At 36.0% G+C, this 24,858-nt stretch overlaps 2 protein-coding genes across 2 annotated transcripts; both read left to right on the top strand.

Annotated features, from left to right (window-relative positions):
- The first annotated feature begins 2,632 nt into the window (after positions 1–2,632).
- LOC107822781 (uncharacterized) lies at positions 2,633–4,443 on the top strand. Its single transcript, XM_016649347.2, has 2 exons — positions 2,633–2,826; positions 3,396–4,443. Exons 1-2 carry the CDS (start codon positions 2,691–2,693, stop codon positions 4,313–4,315), a joined length of 1,056 nt encoding a protein of 351 aa, XP_016504833.2. The 5' UTR covers positions 2,633–2,690; the 3' UTR covers positions 4,316–4,443.
- Positions 4,444–5,530: 1,087 nt separating this feature from the next.
- Positions 5,531–24,857, top strand: LOC107822777 (2-dehydro-3-deoxyphosphooctonate aldolase 1). The gene is made up of 14 exons (XM_016649345.2): positions 5,531–5,683; positions 5,831–5,928; positions 6,119–6,215; positions 6,375–6,440; positions 6,997–7,056; positions 7,190–7,264; positions 7,402–7,486; positions 7,908–7,966; positions 8,109–8,153; positions 22,500–22,598; positions 22,868–22,915; positions 23,054–23,101; positions 24,081–24,156; positions 24,526–24,857. Exons 1-13 carry the CDS (start codon positions 5,648–5,650, stop codon positions 24,135–24,137), a joined length of 873 nt encoding a protein of 290 aa, XP_016504831.1. The 5' UTR covers positions 5,531–5,647; the 3' UTR covers positions 24,138–24,156; positions 24,526–24,857.
- Position 24,858: the final 1 nt, after the last annotated feature.

Consider the following 24,858-nt stretch of genomic DNA (forward strand, 5'->3'; position numbering starts at 1 on the left):
AAATTATTTATTGTTTCTGAAAGGGCATTTTTATGTTATTTTCTGTTTGAGATACTAGCATGTTTCTGACTTGTCCCCAATAAAAATGATTGTGATTAAGTGTTATTACTCACAGAGCTCATTCCCCGCTAATTTTTTTTATAGAGACATCAGTTGAGCGGGCGAGGATTTCGTTAATTAGAGCGCACATGCTGACAGTTCTTAGTGAACCTCGCACTTGTTCGCGTGGACGGAGATTTTATTTATTGTTATGGTATTTCTTTGAACTCTTAGAGTTGCTCCATAGTCAATATTTTAGTGACATGAGTATTATTTTGTTATTATAGTTTTATGTTGAGTATCGTTCTTTAGTATCAAAGTTGGACATAATTAGTATTTCTGGTTGTTAGTAGGTTGGTTAGTAATGGTAGAGACTTGTTTTCGTAAATTGATAAGTTGTCAATTGTTTGGTATAATATTAGGATGTTTGGTTGTTGATTTGAGACAGGAAATTTTTGAGATAATCCAAAAACAGGAAAAACTCTGTCCGATTTTCTGTAAAATATAAATGAGACTTACTTGGGAGCACTTGCTCCTAAGCGCCCGTCACGATCCTAAATCGGATCGTGACAAGAGTCAATTTTATTTTGGTATAATATGCTAGTAAAAGATTTAGGGTGTGTTTACTTGGGAAGAACTTCCTCAAACTTGGTGTTATGGTGATACTTGATAGTATGTACTATTAATTAACCATAACTAAGTATCATAGGGCATGCATGTAAAGTTGATTAACCAAATTTAAAAGAAGTTAATTATCCAAATTAGAGACAGGATTTAACATATTATCAGTTTGCTACATTCAAGTGACAAATTGAGGTGAGAGTATATAAAGTCCATTACTCAAATGGTCACTCAACTATCCCATATTATCTCCTAAAGTCACTTTACTTTCGTTTGTAACAACAAAGTCACTAAACTATGTCTATTGCACTCAGAAGATCACTCAACTAGATTTTTCAAATTTTGGATGCCAAATACTTATTTTACCCTTTAAATTATAAACATTTATCTTCTTTTTATTTTTTTAAACTTTTTAATATTATGATTTTCTCTTTTTAATTTATATTATGGACTTATCTATAGAATAAATAAATATTATTTATAAATTTTAAAAACAAAAAGTACTTAAGCATGTATAATGCTGGAATAACAAAATAACGAGCTTAGTAAAAAAAAAGTTAATTAGAATAATTTGTTAATAATAATAATTTTAGTATTAACAACAAAACTTCAAAAATTTATTTACACAATTCAGAATGAAAGAAAATAAAGGTTGTAAAATATATATTCCATGCACGTAATACCAAAATAATTATTTAAATAAAGATATTTTTATAATATACATTATATATTCTTGAAAATTATGCTCAATTATATTATTATGTTTCTATCAACTTTCCGATGACATAAAGTTATGTCACCGGAAAGTAGGGGGACTATCTGCATAGGGTAAAATATACTATGTTAAATCGTGCATGGAATATATATAATATAATTGAGCATAATTTTCAAGAATATATATGTATATTATAAAAATACTTTTATTTAAATAATTATTTTTATATTACATGCATGGAATATATATTTTACAACCTTTATTTTCTTTCGTTCTGAATTGTGTAAATAAATTTTTAAATTTTTGTTGTTAATACTAAAATTATTATTACGAACAAATTATTCTAATTAATTTTACTATGCTCATTATTTTGTTATTCCAACATTATAGATTATAGATGCTTGAATACTTTTTATTTTTTAATTTATAAATAATATTTATTTATTCTATAGGTAAGTCCATAATATAAATTAAAAAGAAAAAATCATAATATTGAAAAGTTAAAAAAATAAAAGAAGATAAATATTTATAATTTAGACGGTAAAATAGGTATTTGGCAATCCAAAATTTGAAAAATCTAGTTGAGTGATCTTCTGAGTGCAATAGGCATAGTTCAATGACTTTATTGTTACAAACGAAAGAAAAGTGACTTTAGGAGATAATTTGACAAAGTTGAGTGACCATATGAATAATTGACTCGAGTATATATTAATTAATCAGAAGTAAGTTTAAATTAAGCACATATAAAGTTGATTATCCAAATTCAAGAGGAATAAGTCGATTCACAAACCTAGTTTCCAATATTTCCATAGACGTATTTGTAATTTTCACTGGATTAGTTCATTTCTCTATAGTCAATGTAGCATTTTACTATATTCCACGTAAATTTAAACGTTTATATTTTTTAAACTTTCCCAAATAAAATCATGGAATTATGTGTGTGTTCCAAAAATATTCTCAAAGTGAAACAATCATAAATTTTATGGGATTTTGTAAAGAATCACCTGGCTTCCAAATTCAACTCGAATTTGGGTTACTAGAATCACTTAGGAGTTTGTATAATCCCATTATAATGGAAATGTAGAAAATATCAAATGTTGTAATGATTTTTTCTTTTAACAAACTTGGCACGTGCAAGGCACAAACAAGGTCTCCCGCCATTTCCAACAGAACCGACTTGTTAACTAACTGAATTCATCGTCTTGTATATATAACAAAACCCCCCAACATTTCATTATCCTTCAGCGATACCAAGAGCTCAAGATTCAAGAACTTTCTCTCTTTGGCTTTCTGAAGAAAAAAAGAGATAACGAAAATGGTGGACAATTTCTTCAACTTTCAGATGCATAATCCTCACAGGCAGAGAAGGGTTAGAGCTCTAAGGCTGTTTGATTTTATCCCCATCTTTGTCTTGGTTCTTTTCCTCTACCTTTGCTTCATCTCCAATATTGGTGCGTTCTTTCACCCAATTCAGTTTCTGCTTCTTCTTTTTGAAAATTTTTCGTGTTTGCTCTGTTCATTATAGTTGAATATATCTTCTCTGTTCCTATGTGCATGCTCCTTCTCGTATTTCAGTTTCTGGTTCTTCTTTTATGAATCTTTTTGATTTTCAAGCAAATGGGGCTTTACTTGTTACTGCTTCTTTTTGGAATCCACTTGTGTTTTCTCACATTACATGATCTTCTCTGTTCATTCTGGTTGAATTTTTTCCATTTTTTAGCTCTACTTTTTTTTGGATTTCTTGAGTTGACACTAGTGGCGTTTCTGTTTTGTGATATAGTGGTAGCAATATAGGCATTTTTGTACTCAAAATGATCTTGTGTTTTATTCACTGTTCATTCTGGTTAAGAATTTCAGTTTTTTGCTCTTCTTTTATTATTTTCTTGAGATTTAGACGCTAGTAGTTTTCTACATGTATTTGTATACTGAAAAAATATGTAGGTTCTTTTACTTGTGTTTTCTGTTCATTATTCTTGAAAAGATTTGCTGTTATCTTTATAAATTTATGCTGCTTTTACAGTGAGAATGATGATCAGAAATGGAAGAACCATTGCACCCAACAGCATTCCTCTGTATCTGAATGATACCCATTTCGATCTTGCAATTCTGAAATCATTACCAGAAAAAACAGAGTACAAATCTCCAGCTGAAGCACTGAAAAGATCGAGCTTAAAGGTCAACAATGAAGCAACTGAGATACCAACAACGCCGCCGCCATATCAACAACCCACCACCACCACATTTCCACCACCACCACCGCCACCGCCGCTCACACAGCACCAAATTCAAGAACAGCAACTAAACAACATAGTGGAAGCATTAATAGGAGCAGGGGATTTTGCTGGGTGGGCAAATTTGCTTTCCTCCACAGACTTATCATCTCTTCCACTCTCCGCCACTTTTTTCATCCCAGGCAACGACGCCATGTCAAATCATCAAACACCTGGCGATCAAAATATCAACTTAGACCCATTTCTCATTGCCTATCATATAGTCCCACAACGCCTCTCTTTCGCCGATCTCCAACAGTTCAAATCCAACACTCGCCTCCCAACTCTCTTACCTTCCAAATTCATCGTCATTACAAACAATTCTTTAACCAATTTTACTGTCGATGGCTCTCAAATCACGTACCCAGATGTTTACGTAAATTCTGCTTTTACAGTACATGGTGTTAATAAAGTTCTTGAATATTCCGTTTACGGTGCTGATCCTGTGTTCTCTCCTCCAGAGAACAATACTGTGCCTACTGAAACTGTTGCACCTATCCCACCAAAGCCAAAGCCAAAGCCAAAGCCAAAGCCAAAGCCATTATTATTTCCTGAAGGAGGTGGAGGTTTTATTGATGGTTGGAGGAGTTCTAATTCAACTAGAGCATTTCCTATTGAGAAATTAATGCTCGACATATCTGTTCTGTTTTTCATATTTTTTTGGGTTTGAGATTTGAGAACTTATGGGATATAATGTTCTAGCTTAACATTTTGATGAAGAGAATATACTGAGAAACTGGATTACTGTTTTGTTTTTAATCATAGTTTTTGGGTCAGTAAATGGATCTCTGTTATGATGAATACATGCAGAAATGAGAAAGTTTATTGTTTCAACATCTCACTATTGCATCTTCTCCTTTAATAGCATAGTTATAGTTATGTTTTTATGTGTTATATACTTGAGCAAATTTATTCTAGCTGGTGAACTTTGACATTGTTCAAGCTCTTTGCAACATTTATAATTTTCAAAAATTCAAATATAGTATTAAACAGTCAACTGTTGGACTTTGATGTGTTGTTTTTTCTTTCCAACTAACTTTTCAACTACAGTATTATTTTAAAATTTAAGCTTTTTTTAATCATCAGTAGTACTCCTATAATGTATGTAAAACTAATATTCTAAACTTTCTGACTAATCGATAATATCGTATAAAATAAAACAGAGAAAATTATTAATTATACTCATATGATACTCTCACAAACTATAACGCGCGGTAATAGATTATCATAATATGATACTATCACAATCTATGGCTCTGGTGCAATGAAGATTGCCCCTAGGCCCTAACAATTACAATTTTTATATAACTAATGACTCGATTGACCCCTAAACAAGTATCAAAAATTGTTGGTCCCATTAAAGGTTGTGGATTCATTATGGAAAAAATACGCGACACAACAAACATATACATTATAGTTATTATTTGTAGCTATACTTTCAAAAAATTACCATTCATAGCTATATTTAAATTCTATAGCAAATCTACCTGTCGTACTAAAACAAGAGATTAATTGCTTTAAACGGGAAGAAGAAAGCAATTAGAGCACCCACTTAATAAGCAAAGATTTTGAGTTCGACTCTCGATGAGAGCATTCTATTTGCCTGTATTTCGCATTGGTTGTATTCTTTTTATTGCGCGAACGAATACAGTTTATACATGTTAGGCCATATTCGTTGCGCGTCTCAATACAAATGATACAAATTGGTAACAATTGAACAATAGCTACGAATGATAATTAGGCAAACCATAATTATGTATAGTAATTAGGCTCTAAACTGTACTGCTTGATGAAAATTCTTGACAAAAAAAAATGTTTAAAAAAATAAAGAAAAAAAGAATTATGGGCCCAATTGTGCATTTAGGACTTCAAATTGACGGGCCCAAATTCCTTCTAGCAAGCTGGATCTGGCAATTCTGACTAACTACTTGCTTTCACATTCGGAAATCACTCCGGCGAACTCTTGCTTCAAACTGCTTACTTTCCGAAATTTGCAGCAAAAATGGATTCCTCAACCCTGCTCTTCAACCAGCTCAAGGTCTGAAATTTCAACGTTTATTTTCCCGATCTTCCTAAAAAAATGTTCGTTTTCTGCATATTACTTGTTGTTCCTTCCGATTTCTTCCTTAACACTGACTGGTTAATTGCTAACGGAAATCCAAAAAAAAAATAAAAAAAAATGCAGACAGCAGAGCCATTTTTCTTACTAGCAGGTCCCAATGTGATTGAATCAGAGGATCACATTCTTTACATGGCCAAGCACTTGAAGGATACCACTTCTAAGTAAGTAACTCTCTCTTGTCTCTCAGTGTCACGTATAATTTTGGAGTGTATTAACTTCTTCTCGGTGGATTTTTAATTTTGTGCATTTATCTAGTTTAACACTAGGGCATGTTGCTTAATTATATGTTCCAATATGAGGTCCTTTATATAAAATAGTAATTGAATGAGTTGTCAATTTTTTTAATTATAGACTTGGATTGAAGTTTGTGTTCAAGTCGAGCTTCGACAAGGCTAATCGCACTTCCTCTAAATCATTTCGCGGTCCTGGCTTGGCCGAAGGCTTGAAGGTATAAAATTCCATAACTCTGCTCGAAAATTAAGCACTCTAATTTCTAGAAGGACATCACAAATTGGATTATTAATATGTCTATTCCAGATCTTGTATGACATTTGCTGTTGCAGAAGCGCTTCTGAAAAATAACCTATCATTTTCCCCTTTCTTGCAGATCCTTGAAAAGGTTAAAGCAACATATGATGTACCTATTGTTACTGATGTTCATGAATCTATTCAGGTAAAGTTTGTTTGCCTATTTTCAGAGGCACTCAGCCATTTATAATTAGACTTTCTGTCAGCTTTACTCTTTGATCTGGAAAATTGATGATGCAATTCAATATTGGCTTAGGAAATTTGTTTACTTCTGTAAATATATAGTACATCATTCTTGCTTCTCATCCATTTTTCTTCCTTTGAACTTATTGACCAACTTATGGTTTTTCCCTTTCTCAAAAGTACTGTCTTGTATCATATTCCTCATTTCCAGATTTTCTAAAAATGTTACGATGTCTCATGTGCTATGGTTGGCAGGTATTAGCTCTAGGTTTTTCTCCCCTTCTTAATAAATGGATGAGAAGATTTCATAAAACATACTGTGTTATTGGTTCTAACGACTCTTTATTTGTCAGAGCACATAGGATGCAAAAACATTAGAAGTTCTGTCATCCATGTATTATGATCAATGTCATTTTTAATTCATTTATCCATTTTTTATATCACCTCATCATTGAACATTGGTGGTCCAGAAGTAGTTTCCCTTCCAATATGAACTGCATCTAACACTGTTTTGCCAGTGTGAAGCAGTTGGCCGGGTTGCAGATATAATTCAGATTCCTGCTTTCTTATGTCGGCAGGTTGGTCTCCAGACATAATCTTCATTTTCAGAAAGATATCTCTGATTTAGTTTCTGAAGTTGTGGCTTTTTCAGTCCCAGATTTCAATACATTGCTGAGCCATATTGATCTGCTTTTTGGCATTTAATGACAGACCGACCTACTTGTCGCAGCTGCCAAGACTGGAAAAATTATCAACATTAAGAAGGGCCAGTTTTGTGCTCCTTCAGTAAGTAACTTCCTCTTTTCTGTTTTTTTCCTAGGTCTCTTTTCACTTGCTCCCGTCAAAACCGTGATAAACTAGGATCTTGAGCGCAATCATGTGTATATTCTATCCATTTTCAATTTATGCTACAATGTTCTCAGGTGATGGAAAATTCTGCTGAAAAAGTGAGATTGGCTGGAAATCAAAATGTCATGGTGTGTGAGAGAGGAACAATGTTTGGCTATAGTAAGCTTTCTTTAGTATGTTCCTATTTATTAAAAGCAAAAAATTTGTTTAGTTTTTTTGTCTATTTGGATGGAAGCAAGTCTCCAAACAGTTATTTTCGGTGTTTTTTATCTAAGCTGGATTGAAAACAGTTGAAGCTATACAAGTACATTATGACTAATTTTCTGCGCTGTTTTTTTAATGGTCAACGCTAGAAATGGAAACTGTATACCGTTATAAACTGGAAACTGTAGGAGAGATGAAGTATGTGTTTCATGAAGGGTGTGTACGAGGACAGATGCAAAATGGTCCTGGGGTGGGAACGAGGGAGTGTATATTACTCCACTTATGACCTTCACAAAACATATTTTGTTCCAAACTCGGGTAAGGAGATGAGTTGCAGCAGGTACTTAACATCTTGCATATATTATCTATTCTGCAGATGACTTGATTGTGGATCCCCGGAACTTCGAGTGGATGAGGGAGGCCAATTGCCCTGTTGTAAGAATCTTATTTATGAGTGTATTTGTTATTATTTTCCCTGATAATTTAACTGACGAAATCCACTTATATTGACTCTCTACTTTATGCCTTGATATTTGCTTTTTGATGTACTTTTCTCATATAAATTCTTGTTTGTCAGGTGGCTGATATAACTCATTCATTACAACAGCCTGCAGGCAAAAAGGTTCATTGTTCTTTTGCCCTTTCACTTAGAGAGTACCTACAATTTTTACATATATATAGTCAGCATCACAAATATGAAGCTGTTTCCGATCATTTTAAATAAACTCTTGTCAGCTTATAGCACAGCAACCTAAGCGTTAAGAGAAATATGCTAGACTGGAAAGTGTATGAGGATGCCATGTTAGTGGTTTTGCTAGAAAATAAGAATAGGAACTTTTCTCCCTGATCAATGAGTCCATGAGCAGTGAGAGATATGTCATTTTTATCTACACGACAACCCTTATAATAGGGAATTTGAAAAGGACAATCAGCATTAGTTGGTGTTTGATGTGCATGAAAGTAGGAGAGGATGTACACCATTGTGTGAAGAGAAATCTGCTAGACTGGAAAGTGCATGAGGATGCCATGTTAGCGGTTTTGCTAGAAAATGAGAATAGGAACTTTTCTCCATGATCAATGAGTCCATGAGCATTGAGAGATATGTCATTTTTATCTACACGACAACCCTTATAGTTGGGAGTTTGAAAAGGACAATCAGCATTAGTTGGAGTTTGATGTGCATGAAAGTAGGAGAGGATGAGAACCATTGTGTCACGACCCATTTTTTGAACAAGCCGGGACCGGCACTCGATCACTAAACATGACCGAGCGGACCATCTCTGCTTATCAAATCTATTATAATCTCAAATTTTATATGCCATAAGACACTACTGTAACCAAATACTTTTAAATGATTTAAATATCTAAAATAAGCCAACATCAAAACTTTATTCGTAGTAACCAATAAAATGCTGCTAAGTTATTATCAAAAATATCTGAATCTTAACCCAACGACTATGTCTATGAAGCCTCAACTTATAAATTGACGCACTGCTCAGGACATGAGATTTCCTGGCCAGTTCTCTAAGTAACAAAGAAATAACTAAATAAAGATGACTCTAAGGAATACTCCACAAACAAAAACGGAGCTCACCAATAGCACTGGAAGAGAAGGAAGTCCTAACTCGTAGCCTGCAAATCTGGTCCCTACGTTGTACCGCAGACCAACGTAGGTTCCCAAAAGAGAACGTCAGTACCATCCATTGTACTCAGTGAGTCTCAACAACAGGGAGCGAAACTTTAATAACATATACATTATGAGCAAAGGTTCTAAATGCATGTAAAACATAAAGCTTATAAGAATAATTCTAAAATAATTGCATAATAGCAGTTCATGAATATTCTAAAAGAAATTCTTTTCTTTTTCTTGCTCATAAAAAAATACTTCACTTTATACTTTGGGAGTTCCAACTATCCTGACTTAATTTTGTCTTAGTCACCGTGTGATCGGCACGGGTTCGATCCCAACCTGATCGAATAGGCCCAATCCACGAGGTGCCACTCGCTTCATGGTTCTCAGTGCTCATGTCTCTTACCTTAGCATGCCTAAGTAAATTCTCAACAACGAGACCCTCGACTCGTGTGCTCCCTACTTGGCACAAGTAGTTTCAGGAAGTCAACGCCTTGGTCAGGACCCTAGGCCTGGACAATGACCCCTTCTCAGAATAAAGGATACTTCCCAAAAATCTTTTCTTTCTAAAACTTCTTGTGACTTTTCAAGTCTAAATCTTTTATACATACTCATACTGGTATCCTTAAATGTAAGGCATGACATAAGAATGAAATAAACATACAAAAGTATTTATAAAGGTTCTTGATCCTTCATGAGTTTTCAACATGAAAATAGCATATAAGAATAACATAAAAATCTGAAATTTATGCACATAGATCCAAATAATCATCTAAACTTTAGCTAGAAAATAATTCTAAGCTAATAGGTACTTACTACTCCCATTAAGTATATATTAACTCTTTTATGCAATTCATCAAACACCTTGTGTGCATGCTTTTGTGAGTTAAACCACTTTAGTAAAGGGTTATATCAACTCACCTCAATACTCCTTGAGCCAATATGTAGACCCCAGTCCAATTTATACCCGTCAAATAATTGATTCTACAACAACCAGTGCATTTTAATTAATTTCAAAGTTTCACACCTAAACATGGATTTACTATTGATATATAGAAAGAAGGGAATTAACTATTCAATTCTTACCTATTACTACTGTAGGGTAATTGACAATAAGAAATTTTATATACCTGAGTGCAAGAATTAATGAATTGTAAAGAACCCTCGAAATTGGATTGTCTGCGTGAATGGTCACTGGAACTTATTGCTTCGTCTCTGCCCTTAGTCTAATTATTGAATTGTTGCTTTGTATTTCTTTGAAACCCACTTCCTTTGCCCCCTTTTCGTGCCAGGCTTTAAGCCTTTTTCCTCATCTTACGTCCAACCTATTCTATGGGCTTTAAGCCCAATTTTAAGTCTTTAACTTTTTTTTTAACTTAACTAATAATTAATGATACCCACTTTTAATAAGTAATAATATTAAAATTATTAATATTTTTCTAATTGTATATCCAATTATTTAAGTGTGTGTATACATACTCAAAAGTCAATCACAAGGGTTTAAATTCGTAATAGAAGTATAATTTAAGAAAAACAAAATTAAATTCTATATTTAGCGTGTCTTGAAACTTTTATAGATTTGAGGAGTGTTACAATCTTCCCTCCTTAAAAACATTCACCCTCGAATGTTGCTAGGGCCTTATTCTTAAGCTAACAATCAATTCTTAGGTCCTTGAACCTCTTAAGTTTTCTTAGAACTACTCACTTTTCCAAGAGACTCAACATTTTGGCTAACTCCCTAAATTTTCAAAAATTTCGGCAGAGTTTCCCTTGTAAATTGGACTATCCAAAAAAAATATCCCTGTCACAAATACCACAACTACACCAACAACCATCAAATATACCATAACAGGCCATTCATAGGCACCATACACAACCCATAAATTAATTACTCACACTCCGGCAAGGAGGTACCACAATAACTAACAATTATCTAAAGCTCAACACTTTAGCAAAAGTAAATCACTTTAATGAATTAAATATACTCTGACGTAAACTAAATCACTACAACAACTAAATATAATCTAGGAAGGACATAAACACTTGCTAACTTGTATTTAATAAATGAAATATAAATGTCAAGCCAAACCTAGGTTCACATACCTTGTTACTCAAATAAATAAGGATACTTCTTCCTCATCTCTTCCTCGACCTCCCACGTAGCTTCTTTTGAATCATGATTACTCCACAAAACTTTTACCGATACTATATCTTTTGTCCTCAACTTACTTGTCTATCGAGAATTTCTATAGGTACCTCTTCATAAGTCAAACCTTCTTTAATTTCTATGGTATCGGCAGGTATTATATGCGACTTATCATGAATGTACTTTCTAAGCATAGACACATGAAAGACAGGATGAACAGAGGACAACTCAACGGGTAGCGTTAGCTTATAAGCCACGTTTCCTTTCTTTTCTAGAATTTCACAAGGTCCGATAAATCTAGGGCTAAGTTTCCCTTTCTTACCAAACCTCATAACTCCTTTCATTGGTGAAACTTTCAAAAACACCTTATCACCAACCATGAACTCTAACTCACGATGCCTCTTGTCAGAATAAGACTTTTGACGACTCTGAGCCGCTTTAAGTCTTTCTTTAATTAGCTGAACTTTCTCCAAGGCCTCACAAACAAACTCTGGACCAATCAACGACACCTCTGCTGGTTCAAACCAACCCATTGGAGACCTACATCTCCGCCCATACAACGCTTCATAAGGAGCCATACCAATGCTGGCCTGATAGCTGTTATTGTAAGCAAATTCTATAAGTGGCAAGTGATCATCCCAATTACCTCCAAAATCTATAACACACGCACGCAACATATCTTCGAGAGTCTGAATGGTTCTTTCTGCCTGGCCATCGGTCTGTGGATGGAAAGCAATGCGTAAATTGACCTTGGTACCTAATCTTTTCTGAAATGCCTGCCAAAAATGCGCCGTAAACTGAGCGCCTTTGTCGGATATGATTGAAACTGGAGTACCATGCAATCGGACTATTTCTTTGATGTACAACTGCGCATACTGCTCTGCGAAATCTGTCGTCTTTACTGGTAGGAAATGCGCGGACTTTGCCAGTCGGTCTACAATAACCCAAATTGAATCATGTTTACGGTACGTGCGAGGTAGACCTACTACGAAATCCATATTAATCATCTCCCACTTCCACTGTGGTATCTCTATATCTTGAGCTAGGCCACCCGGCCTCTGATGCTCGGCTTTGACTTGCTGGCAATTCAAACATTTAGCCACATGATCTGCTACTTGTTTCTTCATGCCTTTCCACCAATACAACTCTTTCAAGTCTAGATACATTTTGGTAGCACCTGGATGGATAGAGTATCTCGAACTGTGAGCTTCTTCCATTATGGCCTTCCTAAGACCATCTACATCAGGCACACATAACCGATCATTCAACTTCAAAACTCCGTTACTTCCTAGAGTGAAGGCAGTGATTTCTTTATTTTTGACTCCTTCTTTTTACTTTAATAAGTACAGATCTTCGTCTTGCTTAGCCTTAACATGCGCAACAAGGGAGGATTGCGCCAAGGCATAAGCAGTTATATCTCCTTCTTTGGTCTCATCCAATCTAATTCCATCATTTGCTAGTTTTTGAATTTCTTGACCCAAAGATCGCCTTTGTACTGCAAGATGGGCTAAGACACCCATTGACTTCCTACTAAGTGCATCTGCTACCACATTAGCTTTGTCCGGGTGATAAAGGATATTGATGTCATAATTTTTCAATAGCTCGAGCCACCTTCTCTGTCTCAAATTTAGTTCTTTTTGCATGAAAATGTACTGGAGGCTTTTGTGATTTTACACTTCAGAATGCTCGCCATAAAGGTAGCGTCGCCATATTTTTAATGTAAACACCACTGCTGCAAGCTCCAAGTCGTGTGTGAGGTAGTTCTTTTCATGACTTCTTAACTGCCTGGAAGCATAAGCAATAACTTTTACATTTTGCATAAGAACACAATCAAGGCCCACTCTGGAGGCATCACAATACACTGTGAACCCACCCGAACCTGTCGGCAAGGTTAACACAGGTGCAGTGGTCAACCTCTTCTTTAACTCTTGAAAACTCTGCTCACAAGCGTCTGACCATTGGAACTTAACTGCTTTCTGAGTTAACTTAGTTAACGGAGCTGCAAGTGAGGAAAACCCCTCCACAAACCGTCTATAGTAGCCAGCTAACCCCAAAAAACTCCTGATTTCGGTTGGCGTTGTTGGCCTAGGCCAGTTCTTGACTGCTTCTGTCTTCTGAGGGTCTACTTTTATTCCTTCACTAGATACCACGTGGCCTAAGAATGCCACTGACTGCAACCAGAACTCACATTTTGAAAATTTGGCATAAAGCTCATTCTCCTTCAAGGTCTGCAAGGCTATTCTGAGGTGTTTTGCATGATCTTCCTTGCTCTTAGAGTACAGCAAAATATCATCTATAAACACAATAATAAAGGTATCCAGGAATGGCTTGAAAACTCTGTTCATGAGGTCCATGAATGCAGCTGGAGCGTTTGTCAACTCGAAGGACATTACTAAAAATTCATAGTGCCCGTAGCGAGTCCTAAAGGCTGTTTTAGATATATCTTCTTCTCTGATTCTCAACTAGTGGTACCCCGACCTCAAGTCTATTTTTGAAAAGTACTTTGCACCCTGAAGTTGATCAAATAAATCATCAATTCTTGGCAGTGAGTACTTGTTCTTAATGGTAACTTTATTCAACTGCCGATAGTCGACACACATTCTGAGAGACCCATCTTTCTTCTTGACAAACAGGACCGAGGCACCCCACGGTGAAACACTCGGTCTGATGAAACCCTTGTCAAGAAGGTCTTTCAACTGTTCTCTCAACTCATTAAGTTCTGCTGGAGCCATCTTATAAGGAGGTATAGATATGGGCTGAGTGCCTGGCATGAGATCAATGGCGAAGTCTATGATTCTTTCGGGAGGAAGTCCGGGAAGGTCATCTGGGAAAACTTCTGGAAATTCTCTAACAACTGGCACAAACTGAAGAGTTGGTGGTTCTGATTCTGGATTAATGATGTGAGCCAAATAGGCGAGACACCCCTTACCGATCATTCGCTGTGCCTTAAGATAAGAAATAAACTTACCTACAAGCGATGCTGAACTACCCTTCCACTCTAAGACTTCTTCATTTGGAAATTGGAACCTGACTATCTTGGCATGACAATCTAACATCGCATAGCAGGAAGACAACCAGTCCATGCCCATGATCACATCAAAATCCACCATTTCTAACTCTATGAGATCGGCTTTGGTGTTGCGACCTTGGACCGAAACTATACAACCTCTATAGACTCTGGTGACTTTCACTGACTCGCCAACTGGAGTAGATACTAGGAACGGCTCACTAAGTTGTTCAGGTTCTAGTCCGAGGTTAATTGCAAAGTATAGAGTCACATATGAAAACGTTGAACCTGGATCCATTATGGCATAAGCATTATGTGAGGAGACTAAAAGTATACCTGTAATAACTTCTGCAGATGCTTCTGCACTCTGACGATCAAGTGTAGCAAACAAACGGGATTGTCCCCCTCCTTGAGTAATTCGGTCTGCACCTCTGCCTGCTCCATGCCCGGTCTGATTATGAGAACCACGAGCCGGAGGGGGTGCAACTGCAGTAGCTGAGGAACTAGAAGGACGAGTTGATCCACCACTGAAATTACGTCGCAACTTTGGGCAGTTGGCCTTTATATGACCAATGTCTCCACAATGGTAGCAACCATGAAACTCGAGCTTGCACTGATCTGAATGTTGCCGCTTACATGTTCCACAAAGACTTTGCTGGTGTGAATGTTGCTCAGCATGACTCTGGCTATGTGAGGATGATGTCCTAAAATTCTGATTCTAGCGAGACTGATTTCCATAACTCTGAGTACGTCTGAAGGAAGGCTCACCACCTGACTGATGACTGGACTGAGCTGGTGCTAATGACTCCTTATTAGAGGAATCCCTTCCACCTCCGCTGGATGTACCATTAAACTTGCCCGTTGTCCGGGCTTTCTTGTTATGCTCTTTTTCTTCTCTCCTTAGTTGTCTGTCTTTCTCTAAGTGCTTGGCAAATCCCACAACAGAGGAGAAGGCTTCCATCCCTACTGCTGCAGCTGATGTCGTATCCTTAATGTGGTAAGCTAAACCGCCAACAAACCTGCAAATCTTTGCTTTTTCAGTCTTCACCATGTGAGGAGCATGCTTAGCTAACCTTATGAATTCCATGTAGTACTCTTGCACACTTTTATTCCCTTGCTTGAGCTGTTCGAACTCTGTAGCCTTAGCTTCTCTATCCTCTTCTGGGATAAAGTTAGCCATGAAGGCCTCTTCAAATTCTTCCCAAGTAGGCGGACCATCATCTTCATCTCTTTACTTTTCCCACATCTCAAACCAAGCGCCGGCCACATCTCTAAGCTGGTAAGCAGCTAGCTCCATAGCTTCATCATCAAATGCTTTCATCACTCGGAGGGCTTTCTTGACACCCTCCAGCCACAACATCGGATCTTCATCAACTATAGAACCATGGAACACTGGAGGACTCAACTTTAAAAATTCATTCACTCTTGAGGACTCAGAATTGCTCTGTCTATTTGATTGAGGTGAAATTTCATCTCTTCTCTCGTTCTGGTTGGCCATAAAGGCTTTAAACATCTCCATAGCACTGTTGACAATAAACATCTGACCCACCTCGGGAGATATAGTTGCCTGAGCCGGAGCTGCTGTTGGGGGCGGTACTGGATCCTGAGGTACTGGATCATCATGCTCCACCCCTTCTTCTCGTTCAACCCGGGGTACTTGGACTCCCTTTGTGGATTTCCCCTCCTTTTCTGAGTCGAAGCCCTCTTAGTTCTACCTTGAGCCACAATAGTAGCGATAGTTTCTTGAGCAGCATCCTGAGTGTCGGTGTCAGAGTTGCGAGTACGAGCCATTTCTGCGAGTTTTGGAGAAACGAATAAATTAGATAATTCCTTAGAGGTAGACTCTACTGCACGATCTAAAGTATGAAAAAAAAGTGACTTTTCCTAAATGCTTGTAGCCTCTTGTGTATAAGTATGGCGCGCTTCATACACATAAACGAGACTCTACTAACACGGCTTCATAGACCCCTAGGACTCCATAAACCTGAGGCTCTGATACCAAGTTTATCACGACCCATTTTTTGAACAAGCCGGGACCGGCACTCGATCACTAAACATGACCGAGCGGACCATCTCTGCTTATCAAATCTATTATAATCTCAAACTTTATATGCCACAAGGCACTACTGTAACCAAATACTTTTAAATGATTTAAATATCTAAAATAAGCCAACTTCAAAACTTTATTCGTAGTAACCAATAAAATGTTGCTAAGTTATTATCAAAAATATCTGAATCTTAACCCAACGACTATGTCTATAAAGCCTCTACTGATAAACTGACGCACTACTCAGGACATGAGATTTCCTGGCCAGTTCTCTAAGTAACAAAGAAATAACTAAATAAAGATGACTCTAAGGAATACTCCACGAACAAAAACGGAGCTCACCAATAACACTAGAAGAGAAGGAAGTCCTAACTCGTAGCTTGCTCGCCTGCAAATCCGGTCCCTACGTTGTACCACAGACCAATGTAGGTTCCCAAAAGAGAACGTCAGTATCATCCATTGTACTTAGTGAGTCTCAACAACAGGGGACGAAACTTTAATAACATATACATTATGAGCAAAGGTTCTAAATGCATGTAAAACATAAAGCTTATAAGAATAATTCTAAAATAATTGCATAATAGCAGTTCATGAATATTCTAAAAGAAATTCTTTTCTTTTTCTTACTCATAAAAAATATACTTCACTTTATACTTTGGGAGTTCCAACTATCCTGACTTAATTTTGTCTTAGTCACCGTATGATCGGCACGGGTTCGATCCCAACCTAATCGAATAGGCCCAATCCACGAGGTGCCACTCGCTTCATGGTTCTCAGCGCTCATGTCTCTTACCTTAGCATGACTAAGTAAATTTTCAGCAACGAGATCCTCGGCTCGTGTGCTCCCTACTTTGGCACAAGTAGTTTCAGGAAGTCAACGCCTTGGTCAGGACCCTAGGCCTGGACGATGACCCCTTCTCAGAATAAAGGATACTCCCCAAAAATCTTTTCTTTCTAAAACATCTTCTTGTAACTTTTCAAGTCTAAATCTTTTATACATACTCATACTGGTATCCTTAAATGTAAGGCATGACATAAAAATGAAATAAACATTCAAAAGTATTTATAAAGGTTCTTGATCCTTCATGAGTTTTCAACATGAAAATGGCATATAAGAATAACATAAAAATCTGAAATTTATGCACATAGATCCAAATAATAATCTAAACTTTAGCTAGAAAATAATTCTAAGCTAATAGGTACTTACTACTCCCATTAAGTATATATTAACTATTTTATGCAATTCATCAAACACCTTGTGTGCGTGCTTTGTGAGTTAAACCACTTTAGTAAAGGGTTATATCAACTCACCTCAATACTCCTTGAGCCAATACGTAGACCCCAGTCCAATTTATACCCGTCAAACAATTGATTCTACAACAACCAGTGCATTTTAATTAATTTCAAAGTTTCACACCTAAACATGGGATGTACTGTTGATACAGAGAAAGAAGGGAATTAACTATTCAATTTTTACCTATTACTACTGTAGGGTAATTGACAATAAGAAATTTTATATACCTGAGTGCAAGAATTAATGAATTGTAAAGAACCCTAGAAATTGGATTGTCTGCGTGAATGGTCGCTGGAACTTATTGCTTCGTCTCTGCCCTTACTCTAATTATTGAATTGTTGCTTTGTATTTCTTTGAAACCCACTTCCTTTGCCCCCTTTTCGTGCCAGGCTTTAAGCCTTTTTCCTTATCTTACGACCAACCTATTCTATGGGCTTTAAGACCAATTTTAAGTCTTTTACCTTTCTTTTTTTAACTTAACTAATAATTAATGATACCCACTTTTAATAAGTAATAATATTAAAATTATTAATATTTTTCTAATTGTATATCCAATTATTTAAGTGTGTGTATACATACATACACACACACACACATATATATATATATATATATTCACTATAGGCAAGAAAATTACATACATTCACTATAGGCAAGAAAAAAAATAATAATAATTTAATTATATAATTAGCGTGTCTCGAAACTTTTATTAATATAAGGAGCGTTACAATCTTCCCTCCTTAAAAACATTCGTCCTCGAATGTTACTAGGGCCTTATTCTTAAGCTAACAATCATTTCTTAGGTCCTTGAACCTCTTAAGTTTTCTTAGCACTACTCACTTTTCCAAGAGACTCAACATTTTGGCTAACTCCCTAAAATTTTCAAAAATTTCGGCAGAGTTTCCCTTGTAAATTGGACTATCCAAAAAAAATATCCCTATCACAAATACCACAACTACACCAACAACAACCAAATATACCGTAACAGGCCATTCATAGGCACCATACACAACTCATAAATTAATTACTCACACTCCGGCAAGGAGGTACCACAATAACTAACAATTATCTAAAGCACAACACTTTAGCAAAAGTAAATCACTTTAATGAATTAAATATACTCTAACGTAAACTAAATCACTACAACAACTAAATATAATCTAGGAAGGACATAAACACTTGCTAACTTGTATTTAATAAATGTAATATAAATGTCAAGCCAAACCTAGGTTCACATACCTTGTTACTCAAATAAATAAGGATACTTCTTCCTCATCTCTTCCTCGACCTCCCACGTAGCTTCTTTTGAATCATGATTACTCCACAAAACTTTTACCGATGCTATATCTTTTGTCCTCAACTTCCTTACTTGTCTATCGAGAATTTCTATAGGTACCTCTTCATAAGTCAAACCTTCTTTAATTTCTATGGTATCGGCATGTATTATATGCGACTCATCATGAATGTACTTTCTAAGCATAGACACATGAAAGACAGGATGAACAGGGGACAACTCAACGGTTAGCGCTAGCTTATAAACCACGTTTCCTTTCTTTTCTAGAATTTCATAAGGTCTGATAAATCTAGGGCTAAGTTTCCCTTTCTTACCAAACCTCATAACTCCTTTCATTGGTGAAACTTTCAAAAACACCTTATCACCAACCATGAATTCTAACTCACGATGCCTCTTGTCAGAATAAAACTTTTGACGACTCTGAGCCGCTTTAAGTCTTTCTCTAATTAGCTAAACTTTCTCCAAGGCCTCACAAACAAACTCTGGACCAATCAACGGCACCTCTGCTGGTTCAAACCAACCCACTGGAGACCTACATCTCCGCCCATACAACGCTTCATAAGGAGCCATACCAATGTTGGCCTGATAGCTGTTATTGTAAGCAAATTCTATAAGTGGCAAGTGATCATCCCAATTACCTCCAAAATCTATAACACACGCACGCAACATATCTTCGAGAGTCTGAATGGTTCTTTCTGCCTGGCCATCGGTCTATGGATGGAAAGCAATGCTTAAATTGACCTTGGTACCTAATCTTTTCTGAAATGCCTGCCAAAAATGCGCCGTAAACTGAGGGCCTCTGTCCGATATGATTGAAACTGGAGTACCATGCAATCGGACTATTTCTTTGTTGTACAACTGTGCATACTGCTCTGCGGAATCTGTTGTCTTTATTGGTAGGAAATGCGCGGACTTAGTCGGTCTACAATAACCCAAATTGAATCATGCTTACGGTACGTGCAAGGTAGACCTACTACGAAATCCATATTAATCATCTCCCACTTCCACTGTGGTATCTCTATATCTTGAGCTAGGCCACCCGGCCTCTGATGCTCGGCTTTGACTTGCTGGCAATTCAAACATTTAGCCACATGATCTGCTACTTGTTTCTTCATGCCTTTCCACCAATACAACTCTTTCAAGTCTAGATACATTTTGGTAGCACCTGGATGGATAGAGTATCTCGAACTGTGAGCTTCTTCCATTATGGCCTTCCTATGACCATCTACATCAGGCACACATAACCGATCATTCAACTTCAAAACTCCGTCACTTCCTAGAGTGAAGGCAGCGATTTTTTTTTTATTTCTGACTCCTTCTTTTAACTTCAATAAGTACGGATCTTCGTCTTGCTTAGCCTTAACATGCACAATAAGGGAGGATTGCGCTAAGGCATAAGCAGTTATATCTCCTTCTTCAGTCTCATCCAATCTAATTCCATCATTTGCTGGTATCCTTAAATGTAAGGCATGCCATAAGAATGAAATAAACATTCAAAAGTATTTATAAAGGTTCTTGATCCTTCATGAGTTTTCAACATGAAAATGGCATATAAGAATAACATAAAAATCTGAAATTTATGCACATAGATCCAAATAATCATCTAAACTTTAGCTAGAAAATAATTCTAAGCTAATAGGTACTTACTACTCCCATTAAGTATATATTAACTCTTTTATGCAATTCATCAAACACCTTGTGTGCGTGCTTTTGTGAGTTAAACCACTTTAGTAAAGGGTTATATCAACTCACCTCAATACTCCTTGAGCCAATACGTAGACCCCAGTCCAATTTATACCCGTCAAACAATTGATTCTACAACAACCAGTGTATTTTAATTAATTTCAAAGTTTCACACCTTAAGATGGGATTTACTGTTGATACAGAGAAAGAAGGGAATTAACTATTCAATTCTTACCTATTACTACTGTAGGGTAATTGACAATAAGAAATTTTATATACCTGAGTGCAAGAATTAATGAATTGTAAAGAACCCTAGAAATTGGATTGTCTGCGTGAATGGTCGCTGGAACTTATTGCTTCGTCTCTGCCCTTACTCTAATTATTGAATTGTTGCTTTGTATTTCTTTGAAACCCACTTCCTTTGCCCCCTTTTCGTGCCAGGCTTTAAGCCTTTTTCCTTATCTTACGTCCAACCTATTCTATGGGCTTTAAGCCCAATTTTAAGTCTTTTTTAACTTAACTAATAATTAATGATACCCACTTTTAATAAATAATAATATTAAAATTATTAATATTTTTCTAATTGTATATCCAATTATTTAAGTGTGTGTGTATACATGCATACACAACATATATATATTTTCACTATAGGCAAGAAAAAAAAATAATAATTTAATTATATAATTAGCATGTCTCGAAACTTTTATTAATATAAGGAGCGTTACACATTGTTTGAACCAAACACCATAGGCTATGGTGTTTGGTTAGTCTATTTTTGGAGTCAAATGGGTAAATCTAGTAACCATATGAAATATTGAAACTCAGAAGGAAGAGGCAGGAAAGAAGAGCATGTAAAGCTCCTCTAATGCTCATGCCGACAAATGGAAAGAATGGAATAGAAGAGTGTTTAACGAAGTAGAAACCTCCCTTGTACAATTTAGTGAAATTAAAAATATGTGTGATTTTGTAGCACATATGATGTCTCAGTTAGCATTAACGCCTGAGTGCTCTTTTAGAGAATTATGTAGTAGTGTACGATTCTCTACTTCTGTATATACACATTTTGTGGAGGAATCTATTCATTACATACTAATTCTGTTAATTGAGGTGAACCTGTTTTTGCTTCAAGCTTGTATTCAATGCTATAGCATCTGTGGGCCAAATGAGATATAGTCGAATCAATTTTGCAGTGTCTGTTCTTCTGTTCAGGGTATACCCACTTGTTTTCTTTTCGTCATTAAAAAACTCTTGGGAAAAACAGTTTCACAGCCAAAAAGGGTGATTGACTGCATATTGCATATTACATGGTTCGTCATTTTGTAGCATACCTTGCATATTTGATATATTTTTCTGTTCTTCCACCTTTATCCAAAAAAAATTAAAATACTTCCTCCACTCCAAAATGGGGACTTGCACTAATGTTCAAGCGCAGATGGGTGTTTTTAGTTTTACTAGTAAACCTGAGAATTGTTTGCTGGCTCTTCGGTTGCAAGTTTGGAAACATTTAGGTCTACCGAAGTCTAAGTCTGAGACAACTACTATGACCCTTTGCATTTATATAATTTGAAGCTTTAGGTTTCAATAGCAGAAACCCCTTCGTCCACATCATGTTAGACTCCTCTGTGTACAGATTTGACCCCTTGATTGCCTTTCTTCTCTTCTTTCTTTTATGTCATTGTCTTTACTTTGTGCTGCTTGAACCTTTCAAGCTTCAGAATCAATTGTTAATAATTTACTTTAATGGTATCAAGAAACCAAATCAATGTTCTAAGATCATGAGTTAAATTGCATAATCATACCATTCCTTAGGATCAAATGTTAAAATTTTATTCTGTGTCAATGACTTGAAGTTCTGATTCTTGCACAGCTGGAAGGTGGTGGTGTTGCCAGTGGCGGTCTTCGCGAATTAATTCCTTGTATTGCCAGGACAGCTGTTGCTGTGGGAGTAGATGGAATTTTTATGGAGGTATAAAGGGCATCTGTGTGATTCGTAAAGTTTGTGATTTGCTTTCTGTATATGCCCCTTGTTTAAAACAACTATGTGTACTCCTTTTTTAAGAGGACAAGGGTAAAAGGAATTTGAGAGTTGGAATGAAAATGAAGTGAATTACTTTTGCTGTGAATTCCTTTAAAAGGGAAACTTTAAGCCTTTCTAGTGATTCCTGAACTTCTTGATGTTTATCAAAACTTGCTTTAGTTTTCTGCTCAACTGAACCAGAGAAATTTTTTTGTTAGGTGCACAATGATCCCCTGAATGCTCCAGTTGACGGTCCAACACAGTGGGTGAGTTACAGGCAAACAAACAATATATACTGTTGAGACTTTTGAGATGTCCTGTTCTCTAAAATGAAACTTTATTTACAGTGTAATTCTGATTTTAGCTGTTAATTGATCAACGTTTTCATCTTCGTATTGACATAGCCTCTGCGCCATCTGGAGGAACTACTAGAAGAGCTTGTCACGATTGGTGTAAGTTACTTAATTTCTCTTTAGCATGAATTGTTTATTAGACCTCCTTTTGTTGCATAAGTGAATGTAGCTAATTTTTCAATTAGCACATATAGAAGATAGAAGGATATCATTAAGGTTCTTTGGTATATCCAAGACACGTGACATTAGTGTAGGGTGCATAAAGATCTGTCATTGGCTTTCACAAAGAGTTATTCTACATTTTTTATTGCTGTATGATTAGATCTTGATGGGAATTTTACTGTGAACCAGCATGATCCGTCATCTTGGATCTGATTTGAGCTATTTTATTTATTTCTAATATGTGGATAAAATTTGACAAAAATAAGATGTATATTTCATGATTTTCATCCATAATTTTATTGTTGCGTACAATTTAAAGCCGATACATGAACTTAATTGTGGGGCAAAACATGATAATTGAGGTGTCAGCTTTAGGTAAAAAATTACATTAAAAGGTTACTGAAATTTTTATTCGTTTCCTAAAGTTTATTGTCAGATATAACTGATCAACCGTGGGAAGATATATTTGCAGCTGTTTGATTGAATAGTTACTGTTTATTTACTTCTTCCTCCCTAGATAAAGAGCCTGAATTAAGTCTTAAACATCATTATCATTATGAATGTTCTTTTGTTCAGCTATTACATTTGCCCTTGGTCTTGATGTGGAAGTGTAATATCATTTGTGTTTCTTTTGGCATTGAGCTACGTTCTGTCTTTGATCTGTTCCAAGCTGGATAAGTAACATGACAGCCTGAGTAAAAACTGCCTTTATTTCAACTTCTAGATTCTACAGAGAACATGTTACTGCATTAAACAACAAATAGATGTTAGTAAATGCGAAGAAAGACTGTTACTTAATGGTATATGTTTCCCATTTAGCTTATGCTTTGCGTCATTCCTTGCATATTTCTGTGTCCTTTTCTCCTTAGAACTTCACAATTCTTCTTTTCTTTTCCTAATATCACATTTCTTACAGAGAGTTAGCAAGGGGAAGCAGCAATTCAAAATTGATCTCACTCCATTTCGTGATTAGGACACAGTTTTGGCTATCAGTAAGCATTCCGAAGTCACTTGAAAATATTTGAACTCATAACTGTAGATTACGTTTTCATGCTGAATTGTACTTGACCTGTTGACCTCACATTGCGGTTTATATTTTACACATATACTTCATGTATGTGTTTTTTTCTGGAATAATGAATTGGTTTATCATGTCCTTGATTCACATATTAGTTTCTGATCTGGATATGTTTCTCATAATTTTCTGGGGAAAGAATTCCCTCTGTTGACAAACTACTTATCTAACATTAATAAGAATGTTTTCTTTGGTTTCTTTAGCCCTATGATCATGTTGGTTTGTATACCTTGACATTGAATCTCTCAACGTCCATATTCTTATCCATACTATCAATGTCTACCAGATAACTCCATGCAGACGATGTCTCCTCCATTTCATAGCAGTGGGCTTCCTTGTTTACTGCCTCGAAGACATTACAGAGTGTACTCATTACTGTACTGAACAGCATCCTGCCAGTTCGCTAAGTAGACTCACGTGTATTAAATTTTCATTGTTTATTGTAAGCTTGATCTATGATTAATTCTTTGGTGAAGTTGTGACACTTCAAGTGCACTTAGAAGACTATCTATCATTTCTAGGAATGTAATTTATCCATATGTACCTCCGATAACCATGGAACGATAAGTTTGTATATTAGAACGGTTGCAATAAAAAAGTTATCTTTGGACTTCCAAAT

Source organism: Nicotiana tabacum, chromosome 18 (assembly GCF_000715075.1).
Source record: "Nicotiana tabacum cultivar K326 chromosome 18, ASM71507v2, whole genome shotgun sequence".
Lineage (NCBI taxonomy): Eukaryota > Viridiplantae > Streptophyta > Magnoliopsida > Solanales > Solanaceae > Nicotiana > Nicotiana tabacum.

Bases quoted from the DNA above. Each gene is read 5' to 3' on its own strand.
- LOC107822781 (XM_016649347.2), top strand. From the start codon at position 2,691: ATGGTGGACAATTTCTTCAACTTTCAGATGCATAATCCTCACAGGCAG. The intron at 2,827-3,395 runs GTGCGTTCTTTC...CTGCTTTTACAG, and splicing joins TTGCTTCATCTCCAATATTG to TGAGAATGATGATCAGAAAT.
- LOC107822777 (XM_016649345.2), top strand. From the start codon at position 5,648: ATGGATTCCTCAACCCTGCTCTTCAACCAGCTCAAG. The intron at 5,929-6,118 runs GTAAGTAACTCT...TTTTAATTATAG, and splicing joins TTGAAGGATACCACTTCTAA to ACTTGGATTGAAGTTTGTGT. The intron at 7,265-7,401 runs GTAAGTAACTTC...CAATGTTCTCAG, and splicing joins GCCAGTTTTGTGCTCCTTCA to GTGATGGAAAATTCTGCTGA.